This window comes from Colossoma macropomum, unplaced genomic scaffold (genome assembly GCF_904425465.1).
Source record: "Colossoma macropomum unplaced genomic scaffold, Colossoma_macropomum, whole genome shotgun sequence".
Lineage (NCBI taxonomy): Eukaryota > Metazoa > Chordata > Actinopteri > Characiformes > Serrasalmidae > Colossoma > Colossoma macropomum.
This window is the reverse complement of record NW_023495878.1, coordinates 963069-989272: the sequence shown is the minus strand read 5'-3', so window position 1 is coordinate 989272 and position 26204 is coordinate 963069. Positions and strand designations below refer to the sequence as shown.

The 26204-nt window shown below is 39.2% G+C and overlaps 2 protein-coding genes across 2 annotated transcripts; one reads left to right on the top strand and one right to left on the bottom strand.

Annotated features, from left to right (window-relative positions):
• Positions 1–862: 862 nt before the first annotated feature.
• On the top strand, positions 863–11350 carry wnt16 (wingless-type MMTV integration site family, member 16). Its single transcript, XM_036563832.1, has 4 exons — positions 863–1578; positions 1899–2125; positions 4548–4834; positions 9629–11350. The coding sequence occupies exons 1-4, from the start codon at positions 1484–1486 to the stop codon at positions 10091–10093; spliced, it is 1074 nt and encodes a 357-aa protein (XP_036419725.1). The 5' UTR covers positions 863–1483; the 3' UTR covers positions 10094–11350.
• Positions 11351–17371: 6021 nt separating this feature from the next.
• LOC118803223 (opsin-VA-like) lies at positions 17372–22028 on the bottom strand. Its single transcript, XM_036563751.1, has 4 exons — positions 20818–22028; positions 19825–20153; positions 18982–19227; positions 17372–17518 (listed from the first exon to the last, which is right to left on the bottom strand). The coding sequence occupies exons 1-4, from the start codon at positions 21182–21184 to the stop codon at positions 17372–17374; spliced, it is 1089 nt and encodes a 362-aa protein (XP_036419644.1). The 5' UTR covers positions 21185–22028.
• Positions 22029–26204: the final 4176 nt, after the last annotated feature.

Here is a 26204-nt window from a genome sequence, read left to right as displayed (position 1 = left end):
AAACGGGTTCTTTGATGTCTTTGTTGTGATCCTCAGCCGTAGGACAACGCTGTGCTTTATAAATGAATTGCTAAATGTCTTCTTTTTCCGTTTTGATTCATGAGAATGCCCAACTTAGTTGTGCTGCACTGAAAAATGGTTCATGATTCAAGTGGTGGTTACACACAAATAAAATATATTACATTAACTATTGCTTTTTATAAACTGGCTTCTGTTAGTAGTAATTGTGTTCATGTAATACGTTTTATTCATTTGCAACCACTTCACACATTTGAATCGTAAATTCAGAGCCATTTTTGTCAGTGTGTTTGCGCTGTTACCATATATTTAAAACATGAAACACAGGAAAACTTAATGCTGTTTGGGCTGTTACCGTGTAATTAATACATTAAAACGCATAAACAGTGTGGGTGCTTAAATCTAGCCCAGTTTGAATTAATAATGGCCCTAATGCGCTGACAAATAGACCTGCCTTAATGATTTTGTCGCTGTTTACTATAGTTCATGCTGTTAGATTGATTTTTATTGTATTTTAAGCCTATATGTGAACATCGTTCCATTTGGTGTCTGATTTTCGACGTTAAACCTAAACATATTTTATTTAAAAGGACGAGAAAAGGTTTTAAAGAAAGAATTCGTTTTTCGTTCGAGCAGTTTACAAAGCTTGTGTACGATTGCTGTTCCCACGTATAGTCGTTACATTATTCATAACTGTATGGCCATGAACAAATCTCCACGACATCTAGTGTTTACATAAAATCAGCGACGGAGTGTTCGCGAAAAAAGTATTTATTAACTCGCTTTAAAAGAGAAGTGGTTTCTCTTATTTCGTACGGTTTAGTTTTGTTCGTAGATATTCTCATTGCTTTCGCGCCTGCACACACCGCTATCCGTATCACCCTGTTTGTTTTTTCCCCACCCGTTTTTCGACAAACGACTTATGAGTGCAAGCTACTAGCCACTCACAGCGCAGTACCCAGACCACTACTAGCCAATCAGCGCATGGATACGTAGGGCCAGCTCCTGCGCAGGAGGCGAAAACGGGTGGAGAAAAAACAACAGCGAGCGCGCCTTCCTCTGTCCAATGAAAGCCGAGGACGGACGCGCTTATTTGAATATCAATAGACGGTTCAGCCAATCGGGACGCGGCGTCGTCGCGGCAGGAGAGAAGTTTAAAGCGAGAAGAGCTGATTTTAAAGCAGTGTAACTGCCCTTATGAAGGGAGGGGAGGGAGGGAGCTCAGAGAGAAGGGGGGCAAACTGAATCTTATAACCCACCTGACAAGAGTCTCAAACCTCAAGACAAAAAGCTGACAGCTCTCGGATGTCCCCCTGAATGGACGGAAAGGGAGAAAAAACTACAACCGCCTCACGACAAGAAGGTCTTTTTGGATTACGGCGGTAAGATCCGATGAGGCTGACGGCTATGAGTCGAGTGTTATCGGAGCGCTCGCGCCCTCCCTGCACTTTTAAATGAGGCGGACATGGAGAAGAGCAGCAGCAGCTGGACGCGTTTACTTCACTTCTTCTTACTCGCGTTCCTCTCCTCTTACCCCCTCTGCTGCCAGGGAAGCTGGATGTAAGTAGTAAAACTCTTTGAGATGTATGCTTGTGCGCAGTCTGTTAGTATTGTTTCCCCCTCCTGCCTGGGTGAACGGGTACGGAGCCCTTAATCTTTTTTAGAGTTTGGTTTAAGAAAAGTAATGACGCTGCGTTTCCTCGCATTAATTTTGCGTACATTTGCATGGGAACGCAGTGTCGTTGCAAATGTTTTTTTTTTCGCAATGGCATTTAAGGGGCTCCGTACCGAATGTGCCCCAGGTGGAGAGGAGAAACTGCCCCCTCGTTCCCTTCTCCTGTCTGGCTCTTCATGGCTCTTCAAACCGCTCCGCCCCACAGGTGGTTGGGCATCACGTCCGTCGGGGTGTCCGAGAAGACGGGCTGTGCCAGCCTGCCTCTCTCCGCAAAGCAGAAGGACATGTGCCGCCGGAAGCCTTACCTGCTAGCGAGCGTGGCGGAGGGCGCGCGCTTGGGTGTCTCGGAGTGCCGGACGCAGTTTAGGCACGAGCGCTGGAACTGCAGCACGACGCGCGAGCCGCCGGGCTTCGGCTACGAGCTCACGAGCGGTGAGAGCGAGATGAAACACGACATCTTTTACTGTTCCTTATTTATTTTTCTGTCTCATTTCTCACTTCTTTTTTCTGCATTTCTTTCTTTCTCCTTTTCTGCATTTCTTTCTTACTGCATTTCTTTCTCTTGTTTGTTTTTTTAATCATTTCTTTTTTTCTAGAACGAAAAATTACAGCCGCTTGAATAAAACATAACATGACGAAATTGGCCTGTACTGATACCAGTTATCCTCCAGCTCTAAAAGCTTTATAACATATTTACAGCTTGTGTTTTTTTTTTTTTGCTTCTTCACATGTACAGCGCTGTGCAAAAGTCTTAGGGCCCCCAATCACATTGTTCAAAGCCATTTAAAGCTATCTAAGCAATAAGTGTGTTTGTGAAAATACACATACAAATACTATATATCATTAGAACAGAAGCAAATGAACATTACAATAAAACGTCGCAGCAATGTCTTGTTTTCAAAAAGTAGTTATCTTGTAAGCGTGTTTGAAGAACAGAGTTTGGTTCCAGGTTTCCCCTCAATGTTCCCAGTCTTCACAGGGATTTTTTAAATTCCATCACCTGCACACTTGATTTAACATAATGAAACATTGATTCACCACACTAGTTATTTGATGGTTACAAATAATACTGGACTGCCATGAGGAGAGATTTGGAAATGCTTTAATGAACATGTTGAGATGCATAAAATTACTACTTATTGTATTAATGTTATTTGTCTTTATCATAAAATTTGTCTTTATCCTATCCTAAAAAGTGTTTCAAAGCAAATAAATGCTTATAGCCCAATTAAACAGCTTTTAAATATAGTTTTTTAAGGTGCCTAACACTTTTGCACAGTACTGTATATAGTTATTTATTTGCCTGTATATTGATCGCATAAGCGAGATTCTTATAAGTAACCGTAGTGCTAGTGTCTGAAACCTGGTTGCTGGTTCAGTAGGGAGTTTTCTCAGACTGACTCTGCCGTGTACACTCATAGGTAGCTTTTCTTCGCATGCTTGAAGTGGACAGTCAGAGCGGAAGAGCAGTTGGGCAGCACATCTGCATTACTTTGAGCAGTTCTCTGTGTGAACCGTCTCCTCGCTTCAGTGCTGGACAGAAGCACGAGTGGCCTCTTCGCTAATCAGAGGGGATTAGAGTCATTGTAGTCGTTTTACTTTTACTGTCTGTTTAGAGCTTCAGTCCCTAAAAGCTAGCTTATTAAAGGATCCTGAAAGAAAGAAAAAAAGAAAGGAAGGAAGAAAAGCAGATCTAGGCCTTATGATGTCTATAAATGGAATAAATTGAATGTGCAGCTTGCATGCTGAAATATGTTTAATGCAGTTATTATAATAATAGCTTAAATGTGGGCATGTGAACACTGGCCTCTGCTCTCCACCGGCTTCAAAGTTTAGGGGCATGTGAGTAATTCATTTCACCTGGGGGGGCTTCCCTCTTATTGAGTTATTCAGTTTAGCTGGACTCCACTGACCACTGTTACTCATCACTGAATTGCCCATAAATCTGTGATTCTGTGATGTTGGAGATGCAACATACTTTAGTCTGCTTCATTCTGTTTTCCATACTTTAGGTGGTGAATCTAGTCAGACAGAGGCGTTTAACATCATTGACCATTCAACACTCTCAATAATCACATAGCATAATTCAGTCTTTGACAGAAAAGTAATTGTTGTTCATGTTAGATTTAAATGTTATATACTGAGATTTGTTATTTTAACATTTTGCTAGCTGCTCATCTCAGTTATTTGGCTACACGGATGTGGAAAGTGATACAATACCAATTACAGCTGCATAGCCCTCTAAACTCTCCTTTATAGGCCTAACCAGTCTTTTCTGCTAATTTTCCAGTGAAATTTCATACATTCTGGCAGCTGAGAGTATAATGACCTATCCAGGTGCAAACCAGGCATATGTGTATGTATATAATCTCCCAGTGCGTTTCCATATGTGGGTCTAATTACATATGCTTACATTTCAGTTATGGCAATATGCTGATCTTGTTATATCTTCACAAAACAATCCTCTAACTTTGCTCAGCTGTGATCCTCCAAAGCACTGTTTTTTTCTCATGCTCTGATTATAAAACCGTAAACTGCAGGCTTAAGTAAAACCGTAAACTGCAGGCTTAAATAAAACCATAAACTGCAGGCTTAATATTCAGCTATTAATCTCAAGACTTGCTATAAAGTAACTACTAAAAATTATTTGATTACTACTTTGACACTTATGTAAAAATTACCCAAGAACTAAGGAATTGAAGGCCACAGATGAGTTTAAGGTTAATTGTTTTTATTGTCACAAATATGTTCTTGTGTTCACACTGATTTCCTCATATGGGCCCTTGCACTTTAAATACTATATACCATTAATTTAGCCTGACGTGATTTCTGTTTCTCTGTCGTTGGCTCCCAGGAACGAAAGAGACGGCGTTTATCTACGCTATAATGGCTGCAGGCCTGGTGCACGCAGTCACTCGCTCATGCAGCGCGGGGAACATGACAGAGTGTTCGTGCGACACAACCCTGAGCGGCAGCGGCTCACCCACAGAGGGCTGGCACTGGGGTGGCTGCTCGGATAACATCGCCTACGGGACGTGGTTCAGTCGCCGTTTCATCGATAATGTGCCCAAGAACAGCTCAGCCGGCGGGGATGACGCCCTGCTCGCCATGAACCAGCATAACAGCGAGGCAGGGAGACAGGTGAGAGACAGACGCATAAATCTTGCAATTTTTCAGGCTATTATTGTGACTGTGAATTAAAGGCAATTATTTTTTTATAAATGAAGGTCCAGGTCTAGCATATCGCTGGTATCCAAAAAAGAAACATGTATATCTATTTTTCTATTTTATTTTTCTTTTTATCCTTCGAAAACAGCAGCTGTTCTTTACATTCTGTGAATATTTTATGATGATATTATATGTCGACCAATAGAAATACTGCAGAACTTGGAATAAAATCTTTTTATATTCATTTGGTTTAAAAGTTAAAGAAAATGTACCTTCACCTATAAAAACTACTATTTTGGTGACTTGTTTTGTTATTTTTGGACAGCAACAGTGTCCATTTTTTTTGGCTACAGGCTGAGTGTTCTGTGCCAGACTGCTAGTTAGTTGCGATTTTGTTATCATGTATACAGCATGTAGGCAGTTAGTTGCTTCAGACTGGTCGAACTCATCTGTAGACAGTTCACAAGATCCTTGTTACTGGGTTAAATTTCCCCACTTAAAACATAAAACAACAATGCTGAAAATGTAGGCTACAATTGAAATTGCAGCCTTTGCAACTTGAAAATTGCACTTTCACATTGTGATTTTGGTATAAAAACGATGAATCAGCACTGTTCACTACCTTTACTTGGGAAACATAATTGAACCACATTCCATTGCAGTTATGTATTTTAAATTGCATTGACTCTAACACTCTGTCTTAAATCCAGCCTTTTTATTTTATTTTTGTCTATTTTAAAACATATAACATTTTAAAACGTTACCTTAAAAGGTTGTGAACGTGTGCAAATATGCCCCTTTCCCCTCGGAAAGTGAGTGAAGTATAGCTTTAAAGCTTATTTAAGGTACACAGTTGGACCTTAAGATCATTATTGGACCTTGCAGCAGTAATATAACATCAGGATACTTCATTTTCACAACACACGATACACATCAAAATATTAATGTTTTTCTGAGGTTTATTAAGTTGGAAGAGATAAAAAGAGCCAGTAGTGCCACATTTAAAAAATGCAATCAAAAGCAATGATACATTGTTGTTTCACAAACTTCACTGCACTAAATGCTATTAAACAGGACTAAATGTGATCTCTTTGAACTGAAACATGCAGTTAGTCTTCTTTAGGTAATGTCGATATCCGTAATATGCTCAGGAAAGCATAGTTTGATAAGGTATGATGTAATTTAACATGATGAAGATGAATGTTGTCATAGTGCCCACCCTTAGTAGTTACTGTATACGTTATAGTAGTAACTGAATAATACGTCTCCAGATTAATAGTAAAAATAAGTTTAGAGTTTAAGAAGTTAACCAATTACAAGGGAGTCATGTGTTTGTGGGGGGAAGAAATGACTGTAAACTATGTTTTGAACAGTTCATGTAGAGGTCTGAGAAATTTATGAAGGGTCACAGAAAGAAGTGTAAGGAGGGGAAGACATCGGCGTGGAGGGTCGGTAAGTGTCTGAGAGAGACGGAGAAGAGGGAGGGAGAGAGAGAGAAAAGGAGAGAGATAGAGAGATAGTGGACGATGCTAATTCACACTAATATGAGTAAATATGTAAGGCGTGACAGGGTGGAAAATGTCTGCCTTGTCCACTTCACCCAAATGAATTCCTGACATAGATACAGATTATATAAACACTAGTTCTTTTCAAAAGCACCAGCTTTCCTCCTGTGTACCACTTAGTTTATTCCGTAAACTTGTCTTATCTCCACATCAACGCTAGCTAATCATTCCTGAACTGGAGCCCACCTCTAGCTTCTCCTGTCCTCCATTTCTTCTTCCCCCTTGTTGGACACAAGCAAAAAAGAATGCAGATGACCATAAACTTCCTGGAATGCGGCATTGCGTGTGCCACTGTGTGATTTAATGCATGTGCATTGCCAGCGTTCTAGCCGTCTGACAGCAGAAACCATTTCAAAACGGCAGGATAAGGACAATAATAAAAGCGGACTGCTATAACTCCAGCAATTTGTCCATCAGATGAGTTGCACCCCTCCTTCCGGGTCTGTTCTCCATTAATGTGAGAGGTTTACGTCCGCCAGTTGGAAATTAGAGGGCAGAATTTGCATCGAACTCCACAGGCTTGTCTACGAATCGCTCAAGAGAGTTGAGAGACACTCTACACCACAGCTTTGGTTTGAAACCGCAGAGCATTGTGCAGAAAGGGTTTACAGCAGATTGCAGGGCCTCATCGGTTCATCCGCCAAACAGATCACCCAGCTCCACATGGGGTTAGAATCGTACAAATTCACAGCTTTCCCACTGTTTTTCTGGCCCCTGCAGGGGTTGTGGTTATGACAGAGAAAAACTCGAGGTAAATTCTCCTGGTGACTGACGTTTGTTCCAGCTTTTTTCTTTCGAGTTCAGGATGTCTGCTGGAGTGTATTGTGTAAGATTTGGCGAGCAGTGCCTTTTTCCTTGAGGGTGTGTTTGTATTGTTATTCACACGTTGGGATTCAACTTTGGAGATATTTTACCCAGAGAATTCACAGACATACAGAGAACAGTACATCCAGTACATCTGTGAACTAAGAATTACTTCTATTACTGATCAATTACTGAAACGTTTCCTCTTACGCCACCATCGCACTACCACTATCATTCAGTTACACCATCATTCAAGGTAATTTCTTGTTTAATGACGCAATAAAACAGCTAGAATGTTTTATATGCTTCTTGGTGTTTCCAGATGAGTATCCCAAAACTCAAAGCTCTCAAAACCACCCTTAAAATGGTAAATATTTACATTTCATAATTAACCGTAATTTGCAGTATATTTGTTACTGCAGTTCAAAATATATCCAGTCTAATTCTTCTTAGTGTTATTTTTACCTATGTATTCAGATAAGGCACATATGGTTTGAATATAAAAATAAAATAATAAGTTGTGTATTGTCTTGTAATTTTGTAATGTTTTTTACTGAGCACAGTGAATTAAACCACAGAATTGTTGAAACAGACGCAGCTGATATAAGAATGTCCTTGCTTATATAGGCGTATGGAAAAGTTTTATTACCCTCAGTCAAATGACCCTTAAATAGATACACTCTATATAAGTGAAAATAAATTATACATCCTCTACAGGGAACATAACTTAAGTACGGCATTTATGTGTCCAAATTTTAGTACATAATTTGTACCTATTTGTTGAGCTTAACATATTGGGGGAAAAAAATTAATATAACATATGCCACAACTTTTGAGTTTTGCACAGGCCACCTTTTATGTTTTTCCCCAATATGTTAACTTCAGCAAATAAACAGTCACTGTACATTAAAATGTGCAGAAGTGTGTTTTCTGTAGAGGAAACTTTAACTTATTTTCAGATCAACAAAACATGTAATTCAATCATGGGTGCCCAAACTTTTGCAAAGAACTTTACATAACAGCATAAAATATTTTGGAAATTGTAAAATTGTGACAAAAGTATAGCATATGTTTGGGAAAGTGTCTTTGATAGATAATAAGCATTATATCCATGTCATAATGCTTATAAAAACACTGTCCCTGTTGCCAAGCAGTTTGCTTTTAGTTTTGAATACTCTTTTGTGCTTTTTACTCATTGAATCCAAACTTGACAGTTTGCTGCAGTGTATGGCATTGACAGGGTGCTTCAGACTGTCTTTTAAAGGGACAGTTCAGAATACATACAAACTCAATAGCAAGTTTCTTTTTTGGAAATGTAATTTGTGTCTGGCTAACATTTACAGCACTACTAAAAGGATACAAGGTTATATTGGTGTATTTTTAGAGAAGAAAACAGAACAAAACAGTCCAGTCAACACAAGCAGTGTCAAGTTTGCTAGACATTCTTTTAGAATGGCATAACAGCACCCAGAAAGCAGTGGTTCATTAACTTTATTAATGTAAACTGATATATAATCTGATTCTATGATATATTGGGAAATATCTTGATAATGGGCCATATTTATTGAAATCTTAGGGTAAAAATGCTGTTCTAAAGTCAGGTCTCATCAGTCAGTCTAGTCTTATAGAGTGCATTGTAAAAGGCATGAACTGATCCCAGATCAGTATTCTTACTCTGAGAACTATAAAAATGAATGTTATAGGCATCACCCAACTCTAAATACAACTAAGAATTATTTGTTACTGATCGATTACTGAGCCGTTTCCACTCACGCCACCTTCACAGCACTACTATTGTTCAGTTACACCATTATTTAAAGTGATTTCTTATTTTATGATGCAGTAAAACAGCTAGAATATTTTATACACTTCTTGGTGTTTCTAGATGAGTATCGCAATACTCATAACTCTCAAAACCACCCTTAAAAGCAATAATATTTACATTTCATTATTAGCCATAATTTTAAGTATGTTTGTTTGCAGTTCAATAGCAACAGTTCACTAATATTGTGATCAGTTCACTAATAGTGTGAACTTATTATCTATCAAATACACCAGTATATACTGATGATAGTGCAAATTAACCAAAATCAGTAGGCTACAGAGTGTTCTAAATAGCTGTTCTAAGGCCACTGCTGAAGAAAATTATTGTAGTTGTAGTATTTATTACTTAAATTTAGCCCTATTCGGTTAAAAAAGGTGTCGCTTCTGAATGCTAAATACAAAAACCAATGAATACTAATGTAGCACGAATACTGAATGAATACTGGAGTACTCAGATTATTTTGGCCAGCCCTAAACAACCAAAAGCCATATTGCCCCAACACTTCCTTTAATGTATTGCAATTTGTCAGACTAGTTTTCACTTTCAATAACATTGTTCCATTTGCTCCGATAGGCCGTGGCCAAGACAATGTCAACAGACTGCCGTTGTCATGGCGTCTCAGGCTCGTGCGCAGTGAAGACATGCTGGCGGACGATGGCATCGTTTGAGCGTGTGGGGAGCTATCTGAAGGAGCGCTATGAGAACAGTGTGCAGGTCCTGGACCGCTCTAAGCGCAAGTTCCGCCGCAAGGAGAAGGAGCAGCGGCGTGTGCCAGTCAGCCGTGAGGAGCTCGTCTTCCTCAACAAGTCGCCCAATTACTGCCTGGAGGACCGGCGGCTGGGCGTGGCGGGGACCCGCGGGCGCCGCTGCAACCGCACATCTGCTGGCCCGGACGGCTGCAACCTTCTGTGCTGTGGCCGTGGCTACAACACGCATGTGGTGCGTCACGTGGAGCGCTGCGAATGCAAGTTCATCTGGTGCTGCTATGTGCGCTGCCGGAGGTGCGAGACCATGAACGACATCCACACGTGTAAATAGCCGGGCAGGAGACAGCGTAACTTGTGGAGGGTTCTGCCGGCGCCTTCAGCCCTTCTCTCAGAACAAGAAGCATCAGGTGTTTGTTTCCTATCAGGAATCCTTTGTTTTAGACTGAAGAGACAATAAAGTGGCCTCTCCTTTTCCTCTGGTGGCTGGATCCTCAGGAAGACGATGACTGAAAGAATTGTCTTTAATAGGAGAGGAGGGTTTTGATCCTCTTCTAGTGGAGAGTCTTTTTCTCTGTCTTAGACTGGCTGCTTAAACAAACAAGATTGTGAACATTGTCTAAAATTCAAGAGACTCTGCAATAGGAGTGCAGTTATATTTTCATGGATTTAACCTTACTGGTTTGGACCAGTGGACTCAAGTCAGATGGTCAAATGGTACATTAAACTCATTAATAACAGCCTAGATATTATTACAGTCTTAAACTGAGTTTGGCTCAGCTGACTTGCTCTGCGGTCCTCAGTCAGGAACATGAAGGGAATAGAAATGCTAGTCGTAGAGTAACTAGATAGAGTTGGTGTAAATAGATGGTGATTAGGTTCTTATTTTAAGGTCAGTATTTGAAAAAAGGAAGCTTCCCTTTTTGGCAGTAGCAGCTGCCCACATCTGGAATGTATAGTTAGTATTATTTGGCTCCTTTGCCATTTGCCGAATGAGGGCCTTTGAAAAACACAGCAATTATATGCTTATAAGTTGTGTGTTCAAGGTAATAATTTGAAACGCTTAGACAATATAAACACAGTCCGCAAAATGAAGTAGCTTTTCTAGGTAAAATATGTTTTTATATACATATTCTAAATGTGAATTGAAGTGTTTGTACATACTAAGTTATGTATTTAGTGTCCAGCATCAGGTGGACAGTGGTATAAGTTAGTGATGGTGACTGTTACCCCCTTTACTTACTGTGTGTGCCCCCATTTGCCTTTTCCACATGTTCTGTTTCTCTACAAGTAGTGATTCACTAGAAGTCACAGACTTGTGCCAAATACCACAAGTGCTTTCTCTTAAAAAGAGCCTTAAAAGCTAACGCAAGTGACCCTTTAACATAGCCCCACTCCCTGAGTAAGCAAGAGAACGGCAGTTATTTAGAGCTGAAGCTAAACTGTCAAGGGCAGCGCACGCATGCTTATTTGGATATCTTCTCCAAATGAACAGGAGGGTGGCATCTGTTTGGCAAGTCTAACATTTACAGTTGGGGAATACCTATTCACACTGGCCCTGCGTTTTAGTGCTTCATTAGGAATGCACTGCGTATGGTATTTTTAAACTTCTGTAAGGTTCAGACTGGGGCTGTCACTGGTGAATATAATAATAATTGAGTAATCTACTGATTTTTTTGAAGAATGAGTAAACAGAGTATTTACCAGAGGCCAAACAATAAGTATAAAACCCATCTATAGGCTAGAATATATTTCTGGAGTAAGATAAACAAGGAAAATCTTCAAGACTTCAAAAATATAAACACTATATGAAACAAAATGCATATAAATGGGTACCTCTATCAGGCATTCTTTCTTACTGTAAAAGACACCAGTAGGAGAATTTAAAATATGCATTATCATCATGCCAGCTAATCATTGCAGATTTATCAAGAAGGAACTCATTAAAGGGAAATTTCACTGATCTTTCAAACATTTCTACATAAATCATTAAGATGTAAACAAAGTCGTTCTGAGTGGTTTGATGTGAAATGTACTGTTCTAGAGAAACTTACAGAGTCAGAATTGCTTACAGTGATGGTGATAGGAACCAGACATCTGAAGTGTTTAATGCCTCTAAAAGCCCCCCCACAGAGTATTATGTAAAATGGTGAAGTGAAATAACCGTGACATTGTTTTATAATAGTTTTGAGAAGGTTTTGGCCTAAAGCATATTTTAAGGCAAAATAGTACCCAAAGAGAAGTTTTTTTTTTCAGATTTAACAGTATTTTATCATTATCAACACCACATATAATAACTCAGAAGACCAGGAGGTCTGCTAGCCATTTTGGATCATAATTAAAATGACTATATTTGTCTGTATATACATTGTGTTTTCTGGTTCCTGTCACCATCACTGCAAAGCTATTGGTTTCATATCAAAACACTCAGAATGACTTTAACATCTTAACAGTTGAATTATGCAGTTTATGAGTTTGAAAAATCAATGGAATTCCCCTTTTATGCAATGATAATTTATATTGAGTAATTGAATTTAATGAACTGACAGCTGTACTTCAGAAGACCAGTTTTTGCATGTTGTCTAACTCATGTGAATGCACCTGTAAACGGACAGGCAGTATCTGCTTCACTTTTCTTCAGTCACTGTCAGGTCACGTTTTGGGAACCTGCTCTCAGGAGGAACTCGCTATAGCGCTCTGGAGTAAATGAGAAACAGAGTCTGTGCGTCAAAAATCAGCATGTGAGCTCTCAGAGCCATCGCTCGCACTCACAATCCAATAAATGATTTAATTTGGACAACCTCTCAACCGTTGTGTTTCATGGCGTTTCATGGTTGATTATGGTAACCGTGTTATAGACTTTTGACCCACAGCCGATCTTGTATCAATGTCTAAATAAGATTTGATAGGTTGTTCCATTTAGTTGAGTTGAGTGACCACACAAATTCATTCCAGAGTACACAGTTCTGAAAACAATACTCTCTCCTCAACAAGCTGCCAATCATGATCCTCCCAGGCAAACAATATAAATCTCAGCCAGTTGTAGATATTATCTTGTTGGTTAGATAGGCCCTAATCTTAAGCCTTCGATTGTTTACTCTATATCACAACAGAATGTACAGTGTTCAGAGGCGAGTTCTAACTACTTCCATTTACTCAGTTACGTGTATTTAAGTACAATTTTGATGAATATGTGCTTTCCATAGTATTTTCCATTGTGTTTATGTTCCACTGAATATTTAGTTACTAATTACTTTTTTGCTGTTAATTTTATTATGCTATGTTGGTGTATTGCTTTGTAGCTGGTCACACCTCGGACCTTTGAGATGTATCATTTTATTTTAGACCAACAATGCATCAAAAGAAAGGAATAGCTCCTAACAAAATTGTCCTCCTATACTGACAGATGCTGGATGAAAGAAGTTTCAGTGCACTGTAAAAACTGGTTCAATGTACAATAATAATAACGTGTTTTGTTTGAAAAACAAGCAGTCATGACAGCAGCAATTCAAGGCACTGTACAAAAAAATCAACAAAATTAATTCATAAAAGGTTCTTAAAAAGAGATAAAGATACAGAATTTCTTTGAGACTTCGGAAGTTAATTCAACATTGAACATTTATAAAGTAAGGTAATTTTGTTAATGAACTGTCTCTATTATATATATATTGGTTAAACAATTGAGTTAAATGTCTCATGTGTAACCAATGCAAATACTCTAAAACTGGAGTGATGGGTGAAAATCTTTGGATCTTGGTTAAAATATCTGCAGACTGCATTCTCTGTATTATAAATTTATAAAGTTAACAGAATTTAAAATACATGTTATGGTTTTGTCTGTTACCATTTAAAAGACCAATGAAAGTGTAAGATTACTTTCTTTTCTAAGTTAAAACATGGGCTCATTTTTCATAGTGCATGGCTCTTTCATTGTAAGTTTGTTTTTGGGGGTATTTTTTCTTTGGAAAGATGCTTTTACTTCTACTTCAGTGTACCTTCATGGCACTTATCAGTTGCTCTTTTCCAGAGCAAGTTAATCATGTGACAGCTATGTGCAAATGTAGTGCTGGGAGTCTTGACCAAGGACTCTTATTGGTATTGTGTGGTGTTCTCGCCCAGGTGTATAGAAAGCCAAACAGTCCAATACTCAGCATAAAACAAACAAGTTTTATTTATAACATGGCATAAAATACAGTGTTATGACCATTTTTACACAGTAATATACAACCTAATATTTGACTATTCTATAAAATACACTGCAAATTTCCCCAAAACACAGAAATTGTGCTGTTTAAGAACCTGGATCCTTTGCAAACAGGCAAATATCACTTTACCACTACATTAACAACACTACAATACAACTCCACACATTAACATTATCATTTGGACCACATGTCTACTGTACTAAGTTTGAGGAGAATTAAATAGTAACGCATACATGGTTTTACATAGAAAAAAAAGTGATCCAAAGAAATGGCACACATTTGAAAATGTACCTACAAGTGTGCAAATTGTGCGATAACTGATTATTATTAAAAACACTGGTTCATCAGCAGATCTGTAGTGAATTTGAATGGTTGAAAATTTATTGGCTGTGAAAACTAGTAGGTGGAGGTCATTACACTATTAGAAAACAGTGTCATTGGCATAAATGGCACTTTTTTTGCATTTAAAATGACGGTTTTAATGCTTAATTCTTAGGCAGCGACAAATGTGCTGTTTATGGTGATTTTTGTGGCATATTTTACAAATACACACTTCCTAAACTGCTTATCCTTTTGGGTCATGGGGGATGCTGGAGCACCTGATTTATGGCCACTATATGACCATTTGTCTTTCCATCCAGGCAAGGAATGGAACCAACTGACAACCAACAGAGTACCGCCATGTTATCCACTATGCTATACCAACCTTAGGTCTTTATTTCACTGAAGTAACAATTCTTTTAATGGAGTATGTGTTTAGGCCACTCTACACACATCTGATTGCAATATATTTTCAGTTATTATTGTGTGTTTTGTTTTGTATGGGTTAGGGCCCTGCATCTCCAGGGTAGATTTGAAGGCTGACCATGAGTGATTAGGCCAGGGAGCGAGAATGAACATAAGGAGGAGGCCTAGAAGTAATCCACCCTGGAGAGACATCCAATCCGGACAAACGAGTCCACACGGAGGCATCTGACTGCAGGTTCAGCCAGCTGCACAGGTGACTGCCAAGTTGACTTTTCCCTCATGCCTTCACACTCATCCTTTTCCTTACAGAGCTAGGTTTATTGTCCTGTTAAAGGTAAGGTATGCAGAGGTGCGAGCTCTGCCCAAAGCTGCCCAGTGTTCTGCAGTCCTTTTGCCATGGCGGGTTTGTTCTCTTACAGCCTCGCTAATGACGTGGAACTCCCTCGCTAAATGTACTGTGTGTAGCTCAGCGAAAGCCACATGAGCTATGCCGGCTTCCCAACTGTCAAAACAATGAAGAAACATTCTTGTGGGACAAGAAATACAATATCACTATTTCTGGGATTAGGGGGGCTTTTTTCCCTTCATAATCCCTTAATGTAATAATTCTTCATCTACATTTTAGGTTTAGCATCAGTGGATATGAGGTATGTGTGTGCAATAATCGTATTCTTAGCAAAAAAAAATATGATAAATAGAAACCAGTGCTGCTGAAGTACATGGAACTGCAGTCATTTGCCAATGTGGGATATATTGTTTTACTGACTGACTGGACTGAAGCAGTGTGGACAGCAGTTAGGGGGACGTGGTGACGGGCACACACAGCGTTTGATGTTAATTTGCTCCATGCTGGTTTGTGGAGCCCATAACTCTAACTCAGTTGGGCCATGTCTCATCTTTTGTCTGTCTCTGAATGGTCAGTGATGGCCATCCAAGCATAGAGTTACAGCCCCGAGCCAAAAGTAATGCTCTTTTCAGTCTCCCGTTTCTCCCCACTCCGCAAGGGGTGCCGCAGCCTGTAAGCATTCCCAGAAGTCTGTGGGGGCTCGTGGCCGGCTCTAGCAGCAGTGCTGAAGGCCTGAGGGGGTTTGGATTAGTGGTGGAGTCTCACTGCCAGTAAGTGTTTCTTTAATAAGAGCAATCAATCAGCCTGCCTCACACACAAATCTCTCTCTCTCTCTCTCTCTCTGTCTGTCTTCCTAGTGTGCACAAGCCTTGACAGACTGCCAGTATATAAGGAAAGCAGAAGGACATGAAGAAAAACTCTGGTCTTTTTGTCAATTTTCCTTTATAACGCAGAATAAGACAAAGAGATACTTAACAGAAAATGCTAACATGGCTAACAGCAAATAAGAGCTGACAGGGCTCAGTTGGCGATTTTGCTTAAAGCTGAATGATTTTTTACCTTAGCAATGTAAATGCTTTTATGAGTGGTTTAGAAAATGTGTGTGTGTGTGTGTGTAAATGCTTTTGAGTGAAGTACTCCTTTGAATCCTTTGCACTGCTATTTGTCTCCATCTAGTGGACAGACCTATACATTAAGGAGTGTCTGACTAATGATTCTATTACAAAACCGCCATTGCTCTCCTAATACTGGAAAACATTTGTACTGTAATACAATGCTACAAAGCTAAATATATATGGTAGTCCATCCATGCCAAAATGAACTGCAGAACAAAAGTGTAACACACATTGGAGTGCAATGCATATCCACAGTCCCTTATTAGGCTTTTTGTCACATTTATGAAGAAATATAGTCAAATGATTCATTCATTTTTAATTAAGGCACTTAATATTCATTCCACTTTGACACATGCTGTTTTTCAAATCATGTCCTAAGATGGTGCACTGAACATGCCAGATTTCTGTCAACCTGACCACCCTCGTTTGGGGGGCGAGAAAGAGAGAGAGAGAGAGGGGGAAGGCAGAGAGAAAGAAAGTCAGAGAAAGACGGAGTGAGAGAGCGAGAGAGAGAGAAGAAACAGAAAGACAGAGATAGGGAGAGAGACAGAGAGAAAGAGGGAGAGAAAGACAGAGTGAGTAAGAGTGAGAGACAAAGAGAAAGAGAGAGAAAGACTGAGCAAGAGAGAAACAATGACAGGGTGAGAAGAGAGAGAGGGAGAGATAGGCTCCTCACTTCAGTTAATGGAATGCATGTAGGATGAGACTTGACTGTACATTTCAACGTCCAGTTGAGAGTACCAACAAGACGCCTGACAGTGGAGCTCAAAGCCAGACACCTGGCAACTCTAGTCATAACTAAAAGCAGAGCATGGAGTTCAGTCTGTGGCCTGACCTTGCTTTTCATTTTGGCATGGATAACCTTCCGTAAGTGTGAACGTTGACAAAAATCACATTTAAAACCCTTTTTAAACATAGTATAGCTAAAAAAATGTGATTAGAAACTCTAGTTGCTAACAAGTCTTCACAAACTGTTTAACAGTGGCAGCAGTGGCTTCTTCAACACTGTATCTAATATTGCTGAGTGACTCAGCTGGTGGCTTCAGGTTGTAAAAGCTGAAGGTCAGCTTTTCAGACTGTGTGTTGTTCAGGCTGTGTGCTGTTCAGGATGTATGATGTTCAGGCTGTATTCTGTTCAGACTGTGTGTTGTTCAGACTGTGTGTTGTTCAGACTGTGTGTTGTTCAGGCTGTGTGCTGTTCAGGCTGTGTGCTGTTCAGGCTGTACGCTGTTGGGTGACAGACGTTTGGGGCCTTCCTCCACTGTTGACATTTCACTGTTGTCTGGCATGGTGGATGTCGGGGTGTAACAGCCACACAGTACAATCTGCAGGGCACTGTCTCGGAACTGGGAGCAGGAGAGAGTACATTATCTGCAGTGAAGTATTTCTCACCCACTGAGCTCTGACAGAACATGCAGGGTAGGATCAACATCAATCAGATATGAATCTATATTAGTCAGTTCTGTCTTAGTAAATAACTGAACTAACAGAGTATATTAGTGTTAGTGAAGAGAAACTCTTTACATTCAGGTTTCCATGAGTAATGTTATACATTAGGTATCATTAACAAACCTCAAACACCAATTTTAGTCAAACATAAGGAATTTAACAAAGTAATTAACCTTTATATTAACTGATGCTTCATTATATGTTAACTAAATTATTAACACCTTTAATAACTAATGTTTCTTCCATCCATACATAAGTACACATCCTGTACAGGGAACACATTTCTGTACATTTTAATGCACAATTATTGTTTATTTGCTGAACTTAACATATTGGGAAAAAAATATACATATATTGTAGCCTGTGCAAAAGTTACAGCACATTTCATATTAGATATTTCATTTTTTTCAATATGTTATACTCAACAAATAAAAAGTAATTATGCGCTAATATGTGCAGGATGTGTTAGATTGCCCTTACTTAGAAAATCAAAGATTAACATGTAATTTGACAAGTGGTCTTCAAACTTATATTCAAATGTATATGTTGAGGAAGAGGGGCAGCACATTTCAGAGGCAGTAATTAAGAATTTACCAGTCATGAAGGAGATAGATGAGTCATGAAGGAGCAGATAACTAAAAACTATCAATACTGAATTGCCATTTATCCTGGGTCAACCCATTAAAATTCCAGGCTTATTACACACTTATAACACACTAAGACTTATTATTCAGTAACTACAGGGACTTCAATGCAAACTGGCTGAGCTATTCTTAAGTTATAGAAGTGTGTAATAAAACTTTGAGCCTGCCAGTGGGGACTTAAAGGGTTTAGGTGTGATAATGACATTATACCAAACTCCTGAAGAAATGTTTTTGAGTGTAAATTAATTAGAGAAACTGTTGTTATTAACTAGGGTAACCATGCATCCCTTATTTTCCTGAACATGTTCTCTTTTTGGGTCCAAAAAAATGCGCCTGTCCAGGATTTCTAAATTGCCTAAAATGTCCAGGATGTGGCTTTGCTTTCGTGTTGACTCTTGCTTTCTACAGTCTGCCCTGTGACGCCCTCCTGCCCTCAGTGTTGTCTTTTTTGAAAACCAAAATATAGTCACCCTATAAGTATTTAGTTAACATTTATTATCAATTAATACAAGTGTTAATTGCTTTGATCATGAATTGTTTGAAATTAATGCTTTGGCAGTGTTTACTAATGCTAAGTTAGGACTTAGTTAGTACTTAGTAATATTAAGTTAACCTAGATGTAAAGCATTACTCTAATGATATATCTGCACCCTAATACTTCAAAGTCACTTCAAAGTTACTTTTTGGGAACCAGCAAGTCTTCTTTGTTAGCTCACCTGCCTGTTGGCCAGGAAGAAGATGATGGGGTTGTAGACAGGGCTGGTCTTAGCCAAGTAGGCAGGCATAGAAGCAAGCAGTGGGGATATGTGGAGGTCTGGTAGGAGGATCACAAGTATGGAGACAATAGCGTAGGGCAGCCAACAGAAGAAGAAGGAACCAATCATGGCTGCCACCATGCATGTGGCCCGTCTGTCCTCAAGCTGCCGGGATCTGCCTCCCTGACTCTCCACACTCAGGTTCAGCTGCCCAAGTCAAATCAGAATGCTAGCTTTACACTTGCAATTAGGTTACAGCTGTGGTTCCCAATCCTGAAGTACCTCTGACACATCTGACCCATTTATTTAGCTAATTAACAAGGCTTTCCCAAAAAAAAAACACTAAAATATGCAAGATAGGGGCCAGAATTGGGGGGAAAAGCATAAAAGAGCACAATGTGAGCACAATGCTAACAAGAGTGCTATAGCAGCTGTACATGAACATTTAGTGCCTAAAACATGGACATTTAAAGCTCATAACTGCTTGTAATAGACATCCATGGAAGATATATTTTATAATTTATATGTTGCTAAAACATGTAATGCTACTGTGAAATATACTGTAATTGTTCTGTTAGCTTGCTACAGCATTAGGTTTTGATACACATCAACATTTAAACATTTAAGTGCGATCAGTAATTAGCTAGACTGCTCATGTCATTGATTCATAGCTGCAACTGGAAAGGACTCTCAAATGTGATGCTACAGTGAGTGTACTGATCTCTCCTATCCAATATCATGACCAGCTGTCATTGCTCGCAAAATACCCCTATTTCTGTTCCCATTCTCTTTTTGTACCCTTACCTTCTTCATGGAGGTCAGTATGTGGCAGTAGCAGTAGACGATAATCCCAGTGGGCAACAAGAAGCAGAAGAACCAGTAAGGGATCAGGTAGCTGTAACTGACTATGGTGCGCTCCTCCCAGGCTAGAGAGCAGGAGGTTTGGACTCCCTCGGGCCCGTAGGAGCTCCAGCCCAGCAGGGGCGCTGCAGCCCAGAACAGACAGTGGAGCCACACCAACAGAAGACCCTTAGTGCTGCGTCGGGTGGTGACCTTGAAAGTACCCATGGGCTTGCACACCACATTATAGCGCTCATAGGCTAGCAAGGTTAGTGTGCAGAGGGAGACAAGGCCTGTGAAAAGGGAGGAAAGAGAAGAATTATTGGTTGTGATAATTCCATGGTTGCTTTGCTCTGGAATATGAGTGGGTGGTGGGATGATATGATATTGATATCATGGTAAATTACATGGTGATAAGTGGTGCAGAGGTTCAAGGTAAGGTTCAGTCTGGTGTCGGAAGATTGCAAGAATCCCAATGATGTTGGGACTCCATGAAAGAATAATTGGCCATATTTGATTGTACTGATGTAAATGTGCTCAGAGTTCTTGAAAAACTATGTTACTGCTGTTTTGCAGATGAGTTATATCTGTTCCATTTGATCATGCTTTACTCTGGAAGGAAAATGGAATTCCATTCCATGGTTGCTTCTGGCTGAAAGGATTTGGCTTCTTAGTTCATACCACCTAAAACATCAGCTTTACGTAATTCTGCCAGATTCTCAGTGCTTTTGCATAGTCAGTACAAGTTGTCAATGCCTGATACCTCAATCATGTGAAGGGTTGAGCTTAGCTGAGGAAATTATGGCACCAACTGAAATGAAGGTGAAAGAGGTGAGACCTTATTCTACATAGTATGCTGATGTATAATTTAATCGGTCAGGAAGATAAGCGATAACGGCTATAAAACGTCTAATTACAAGATAATTACACTAATGAAAACATCAGCCCTTTACTCACCAAAGTAATTGACAGCGAATCCCTGGAAGACGCAGAGTTCTCTGCCCATGAAGAACTGACCATAGTAGTTGGTAACTGTGGCGATGGCTGATCCGCAGAGGGTCATGAGCAGGTCAGAGATGGCCAGGCTTAGGATGAGCATGTTCATGGGGAAGAAGAGGTGGCGGTTCCGAAACATGACCAGGATGACCAGTGAGTTATTAAAAACTGAGAACACAGTGATGAGGAACATCCAGAATGACAGAATGGCGTATCCCGATGGAGGCAGGAGAGTAGGAACAGGAGAAACGGCTTCTGATGCTTCGTCTGTGCTTCGTTCTATATGTGTACTGTTCAGTTCCAGCAGTGAAGCAGGGATGATTTCCATGTTTGCAGGACCAGATTTCTCTCTTTACTCTTGAAGATGACATAAAAATGAACCTCTGCTTCTGTGGAGAAGAGCCCAAAAGGATCAACAGGGAACCAATGGAAGATGAACATTATCTAATCCAGTGACCTCTGTCTAAATCCAGATTATAGATGGTGTACAATTAGGAGTCGGTGCTTTCAAAGAGTATGACAGACCATATGTCAGGTGGTTTTATAATATGATCAAGAGGCTTAAACATGTAAAATACTAATGCTAATAGGATTATGTAATTCAACTAATTTAATGAAACAAAGTTTGAAACACTGAGAGGATCTGGATTATTGTTCAATATTATTATCTTCACATATATCTTATTTTTTTATGTGCTTTTTGCTATTTAAGTACATTGGTCAAACATGATGTTAAAATAAATCACTCATATAGCAAACTGAATAGAGTGACTCAAATGCTATGAGCCATATTCATATCTGATGTAAATGCATTGCATTATTGGTTTCTGAAGGAGGAGAATGCATTGCCCATGACACTCAGTGGGTAGTCAAGGGGGGTGGGTGGGTTGTTTGACTTTACCCCAAAAAAAACTAAAGACCCAAACATCACAAAACATGCACACACCTCTGAGCATCAAAGGGCCCATGGTGAAAAGACTGAAGTGCTTTAAATTCACCTGGTCGCTCAACACGTCACACCTCGTCAAAAAGGCCAAACAACGCCTTGATTTCCTTAGGAGGCTGAGGAGAGTCAACCTGCCACATCAGCTCCTCTGCAACTTTTACAGGTCCACAGTGAAGAGCCTCTTGACCAGCTGCGTCATAGGCTGGTATGGCAGCTCCACTCTGTCAAACAGAAGGCCCTGCAAAAGGTGGTGAAAACTGCCCAGCACATCACTGCAGCTGCCCTCCCACCCATACAGGACATTTACAATACAAGATGTCTGAGGAAAGGCAGCAGTATCACCTTGGACCCCACACACCCCAGCCACTTCCTGTTCCTCCTGCTGCCATCTGAGAAGAGATATCAGAACATTTGAGCCAGAGCCACCAGGTTCAAGAACTGATTCTACCCTCAAGCTGTTAAAGTGGTCACACCCACAGCAGCCACCAGAACACGAAAACAAAAACACCACTTGAACTATTTGCACACTGTACTTCAATGTTATTCTGAGCTGCTGTACATGTGAGCAACATTCATACCACTGTTTACTGAAATTAAGCCTAAAATTGCTGCACATATCTTGCATAGAATGGTCAGCATGTGAGAGGTAGTCTGTGTTTAAATGGACCTAAGCTGACAAATAAATGTTTTTGATATATTTGAAGTCCAACCAAGGCTTTTGTAAATGCGGTCTGAAGATTTTTACCTCATGTGTAATATTTTACTATTTTGATTTTTAATCTGATTTAGATATCACTGCTTACTGACTACAAAATGAGCACACACAAATTTCAACCACTTTTTTGTTGTTCAACACTTGTCATCTTTGATATATCTGTACAATCAAACTCATAGGAGTTTGATCATCTATAATAAGAAAATAAAAAATAACAATAACACTAATAATTTGTGCACATGGCAATAATTTGCAAAAGTAGATTTATTTATTTTATGAGTTCTTACTCAGTGTTGCATTTAAAGACATAATACACTGTTCTTTTGTTTTATATTACTGACTCCACCCACAACATAAACAAAACGAAACACAGCTAGTGCAGAAGCATCTCATACACAGTAATAATACACTGTTTAAATGTGTTATTTTAGGACGATATTCACATTACACAGTCAGATCATTGTACCATCTTAAAACTAAGACATTTGCTTTATTTCACATTTTATTCTTTCCAGTCATTGTAAATTTAACAGTATGGAGTTTGGTCAGTAGGGGGAGCGGTGCATTCACTGCTTGCGGTTTGATAAGTAAAAGCAGACAAAAATGAAAAGGTACAGCTGTATTTAAAAAGATACTATTCAAAACTCTGAATTCAGTTAATTTTTTCTTGCTTTCACACACTGCGCTGCATTAAATCCAAGCATGCAGTTGTTCAGTGTTCTTTAACTCCTCGCATGGCCAAGGTCTGCCAGCTGGCCCAAAGCTTTATTACACACTTCTGTAATCTCAGAATAGCTCAACCACTTTGCATTGAAGTCCCTGTAGTTACTGAATAATAAACCTTAATATGTAATAAGCCTTAGATTTTAAGTGGTCAATACTGATAATATCCATGATATGCTCAGAAAAGCATTGTAACATGATGTAATTTAGCACGAAATCGATTAATATCACACATGGGACATGATTTTCGAAATTTAAGGGCCCATATCCTCAACTTTTCTTTGTTTCAGTGTTTCTGCTCAGACAGTTTGTGGATGAGGTATCAGGGTATAAGAATTGAGGTTATGTACATATATCAGTTTTTAAGAACACAGTAATAAAAACAGTCTGTTTAATTCAAAGGGATAAAGAGAGACTGGAGAATGTTAAAATGAATTATGCCTAATGACACACAAGTCATTAGTGGACATAGGTGGGCATAAAATGAAAGAAAAACATAGAATGTGGGCCTTTTAAAATAGTCAGTTCAGTGTCTATAATGAGGTTGTTTGTTGTGCTTTATATGTGAAAGTATCCACAAGGCTCGGTCCATTTAAATTTTCCGATGACCAGCTGTTCCAGTGAACGTTGATTCGACAGGTGATTAGACAGGACTGCTGTCCAGGGTACTGGGGTGAGGACTACAAGGGCAAGTTTAAATTGTGCATCTGCTGTTTACTGTGTTCCACTATGATGATATTAAAGTAACTCCCAGCACAGAATTATAGGCTGGAATCATTCAGTAAATGCTTTAATTTGAAGCCTAACACTGAATATAATATAGCAGCAACAGTTTGTGTAACTATTGTTTCCTCAAAACCTTTTGCTATTATTCTTTATCTAATAAAAAAATAACTTGTACATATGTTACACCCCAAATAGGTGTTTTTGACCCTTCCTATAAGCTCACTGTGAAAGTCTGTAAGGTGTTGAGAAGCTGGTTATGAGGGACAGTTGCAGTCTGACGCTGCTAGAGTCTTCCAGAACTGACCAGTTTTGGAGCATTATGCACTGACCAGTAAAGGTTAAAGATGCAATCAGCAACCATACAAAGTTTCACATGTGGATAGTTTTTCATCACAGCTCTAGATGATTGTTTTTAAAATGGCAGAACTGACCGTCCAGAGCTGAGAGTTGGACTGTATTTAGTCTCATCTCAGTGTCCAGGTGAAATATAGCACTCAACATACACGACTGATTTGCTGCAAATAAACGGTTGCTTTTCAGCATATTGTGGAGGTGGACATAAACAAACCTATGTATGTATGATGCATGTCTAATTGGTGAAATTGAAGGTTGTCTATTTATGATTTGTAAACTAAATCATGTAGCGTAAACATAAACTTGAAGACTTACCGTATATACCAGTCAAATCCTGTGGGTTCTTACACATTTTTAACATCAGTGATGTTTGCGTGCACATAGTAGCTGGTTCTTAGTCTTAGAAACTGGACCAAAGCTAATTTTTACTTGAGCTGTATAAAACACATCAATTTATAGCTCCATTTACATGAATGGCAGCATAGTATGATTTTATAATGTGAAATGCCCTAATAATGATGGACCAAAATTTATCCACATTTTCCTGATGTTTAAAAAAACTGCATTCCTTTTACTCCTTCTATTTAAATACCCAATTATATCTATTTCTGATCAAGTCAAGTCAAAGGTTATTTATATAGCACTTTTTACCATAGACATTGTCACAAAGCAGTTTTACAAGAAAAATCCAAGTCCAAGTCCAAGTCCAAGCCCCCATGAGTGTCGCCAAGGAGTAACGGCTGAGTGTGTGCCTCCCAGCTGTCTGTAACTGCTTGATATCTGCCTGTTTCTGTCTTTCACTGAAGGCAATCAAACTCCTGTTTCTTTACAGTCACTTCACTAGCTGAACTATAGGCCTAATTCATGAATGACTACTGTATATTCCACACCTGAATAGCTCTTAAATGCTGGAAAGTGATATTGAAGCAGAAGAATGACACTTTTGAAAGAATCATATTGGCCAGTGGTGAAAAACAAATTGCGTGCAGAAAATGCAAAGTTTAAGAAGATACATTTTTAAAAATCTGGAGAAAAATAAAACATCAAAAGCCCTTTTTATAAAGCCCTTATCTTACTGTATTGGTCAAATTTGTACATATACACTACAGAATATGGGAATCAAACAGAACTTTGATCTGCACCATGTCCGCCTGGGCCATGCTAATCTGCTTTGGAGTGAGTAGCAGGTGGTGGAGCTGATATGAGATGAATGAGTGCAGACGTGTAGATGTATTAAAAGTCATTAAAAGACATGTACATCTGATTTAGATATGACTGCTCCTAATTTGGTTTATGTCTTTATATAGACATTATCTGTGTGTGTGTGTGTGTTTATGTGTGTATGTGTGTTTACTAGACCCGCTGTGCTAAGACCACTGAGGAGATAAAAAAGACAGATTGCAAGCTGAGCCTGCCACAAGAAGACCCATGGCAAGGGGAAATGAGACTGCAAGTTAGTGTGTGTGTGTAAGAGAGTGTGTGTGTGTGTGTGTGTGTGTGTGTCTGTGTCTCTGTTGAATCAGTTCTCTGAAAATACAGTGCTGTTCAAAAGCACCCGAAAATGTATATTAATTGATTTCATGTATGTGTTCACTCAGTCATTTCCAAGCCTCTCTTTATGGCAGCCCAGTATCAATTCTAGCTATCATACAGTGCAATGAATAGTTTGGCTAATCAATCCATCGTTAAAATCAAATCAGAAGTGCTGGTGGACAAATTTGTGCAATGGCTGGTCATTGAGGAGAAACCCAGAAATAAACTTTGCTCTTCTAACTAACTCACAACATCTCAAGTATGGTTTAGAAAACAAGAGTCTTGTTGCTTATTTACTGTACTCATGTTTATTTGTATTTATTTCAATGTTATATGGATCATTATACCAAA

What these genes read in the sequence shown, in the direction of transcription:
- wnt16 (XM_036563832.1), top strand. Translation starts at nt 1,484, where the DNA reads ATGGAGAAGAGCAGCAGCAGCTGGACGCGTTTACTTCACTTCTTCTTA. An exon ending in CGGCTACGAGCTCACGAGCG is followed by an intron (nt 2,126 to 4,547) that starts GTGAGAGCGAGA and finishes GTTGGCTCCCAG; the next exon opens with GAACGAAAGAGACGGCGTTT. An exon ending in ACAGCGAGGCAGGGAGACAG is followed by an intron (nt 4,835 to 9,628) that starts GTGAGAGACAGA and finishes TTGCTCCGATAG; the next exon opens with GCCGTGGCCAAGACAATGTC.
- LOC118803223 (XM_036563751.1), bottom strand. Translation starts at nt 21,184, where the DNA reads ATGGAAATCATCCCTGCTTCACTGCTGGAACTGAACAGTACACATATA. An exon ending in TACTGACCTCCATGAAGAAG is followed by an intron (nt 19,228 to 19,824) that starts GTAAGGGTACAA and finishes TGACTTGGGCAG; the next exon opens with CTGAACCTGAGTGTGGAGAG. An exon ending in TCTTCCTGGCCAACAGGCAG is followed by an intron (nt 17,519 to 18,981) that starts GTGAGCTAACAA and finishes TCCTGCTCCCAG; the next exon opens with TTCCGAGACAGTGCCCTGCA.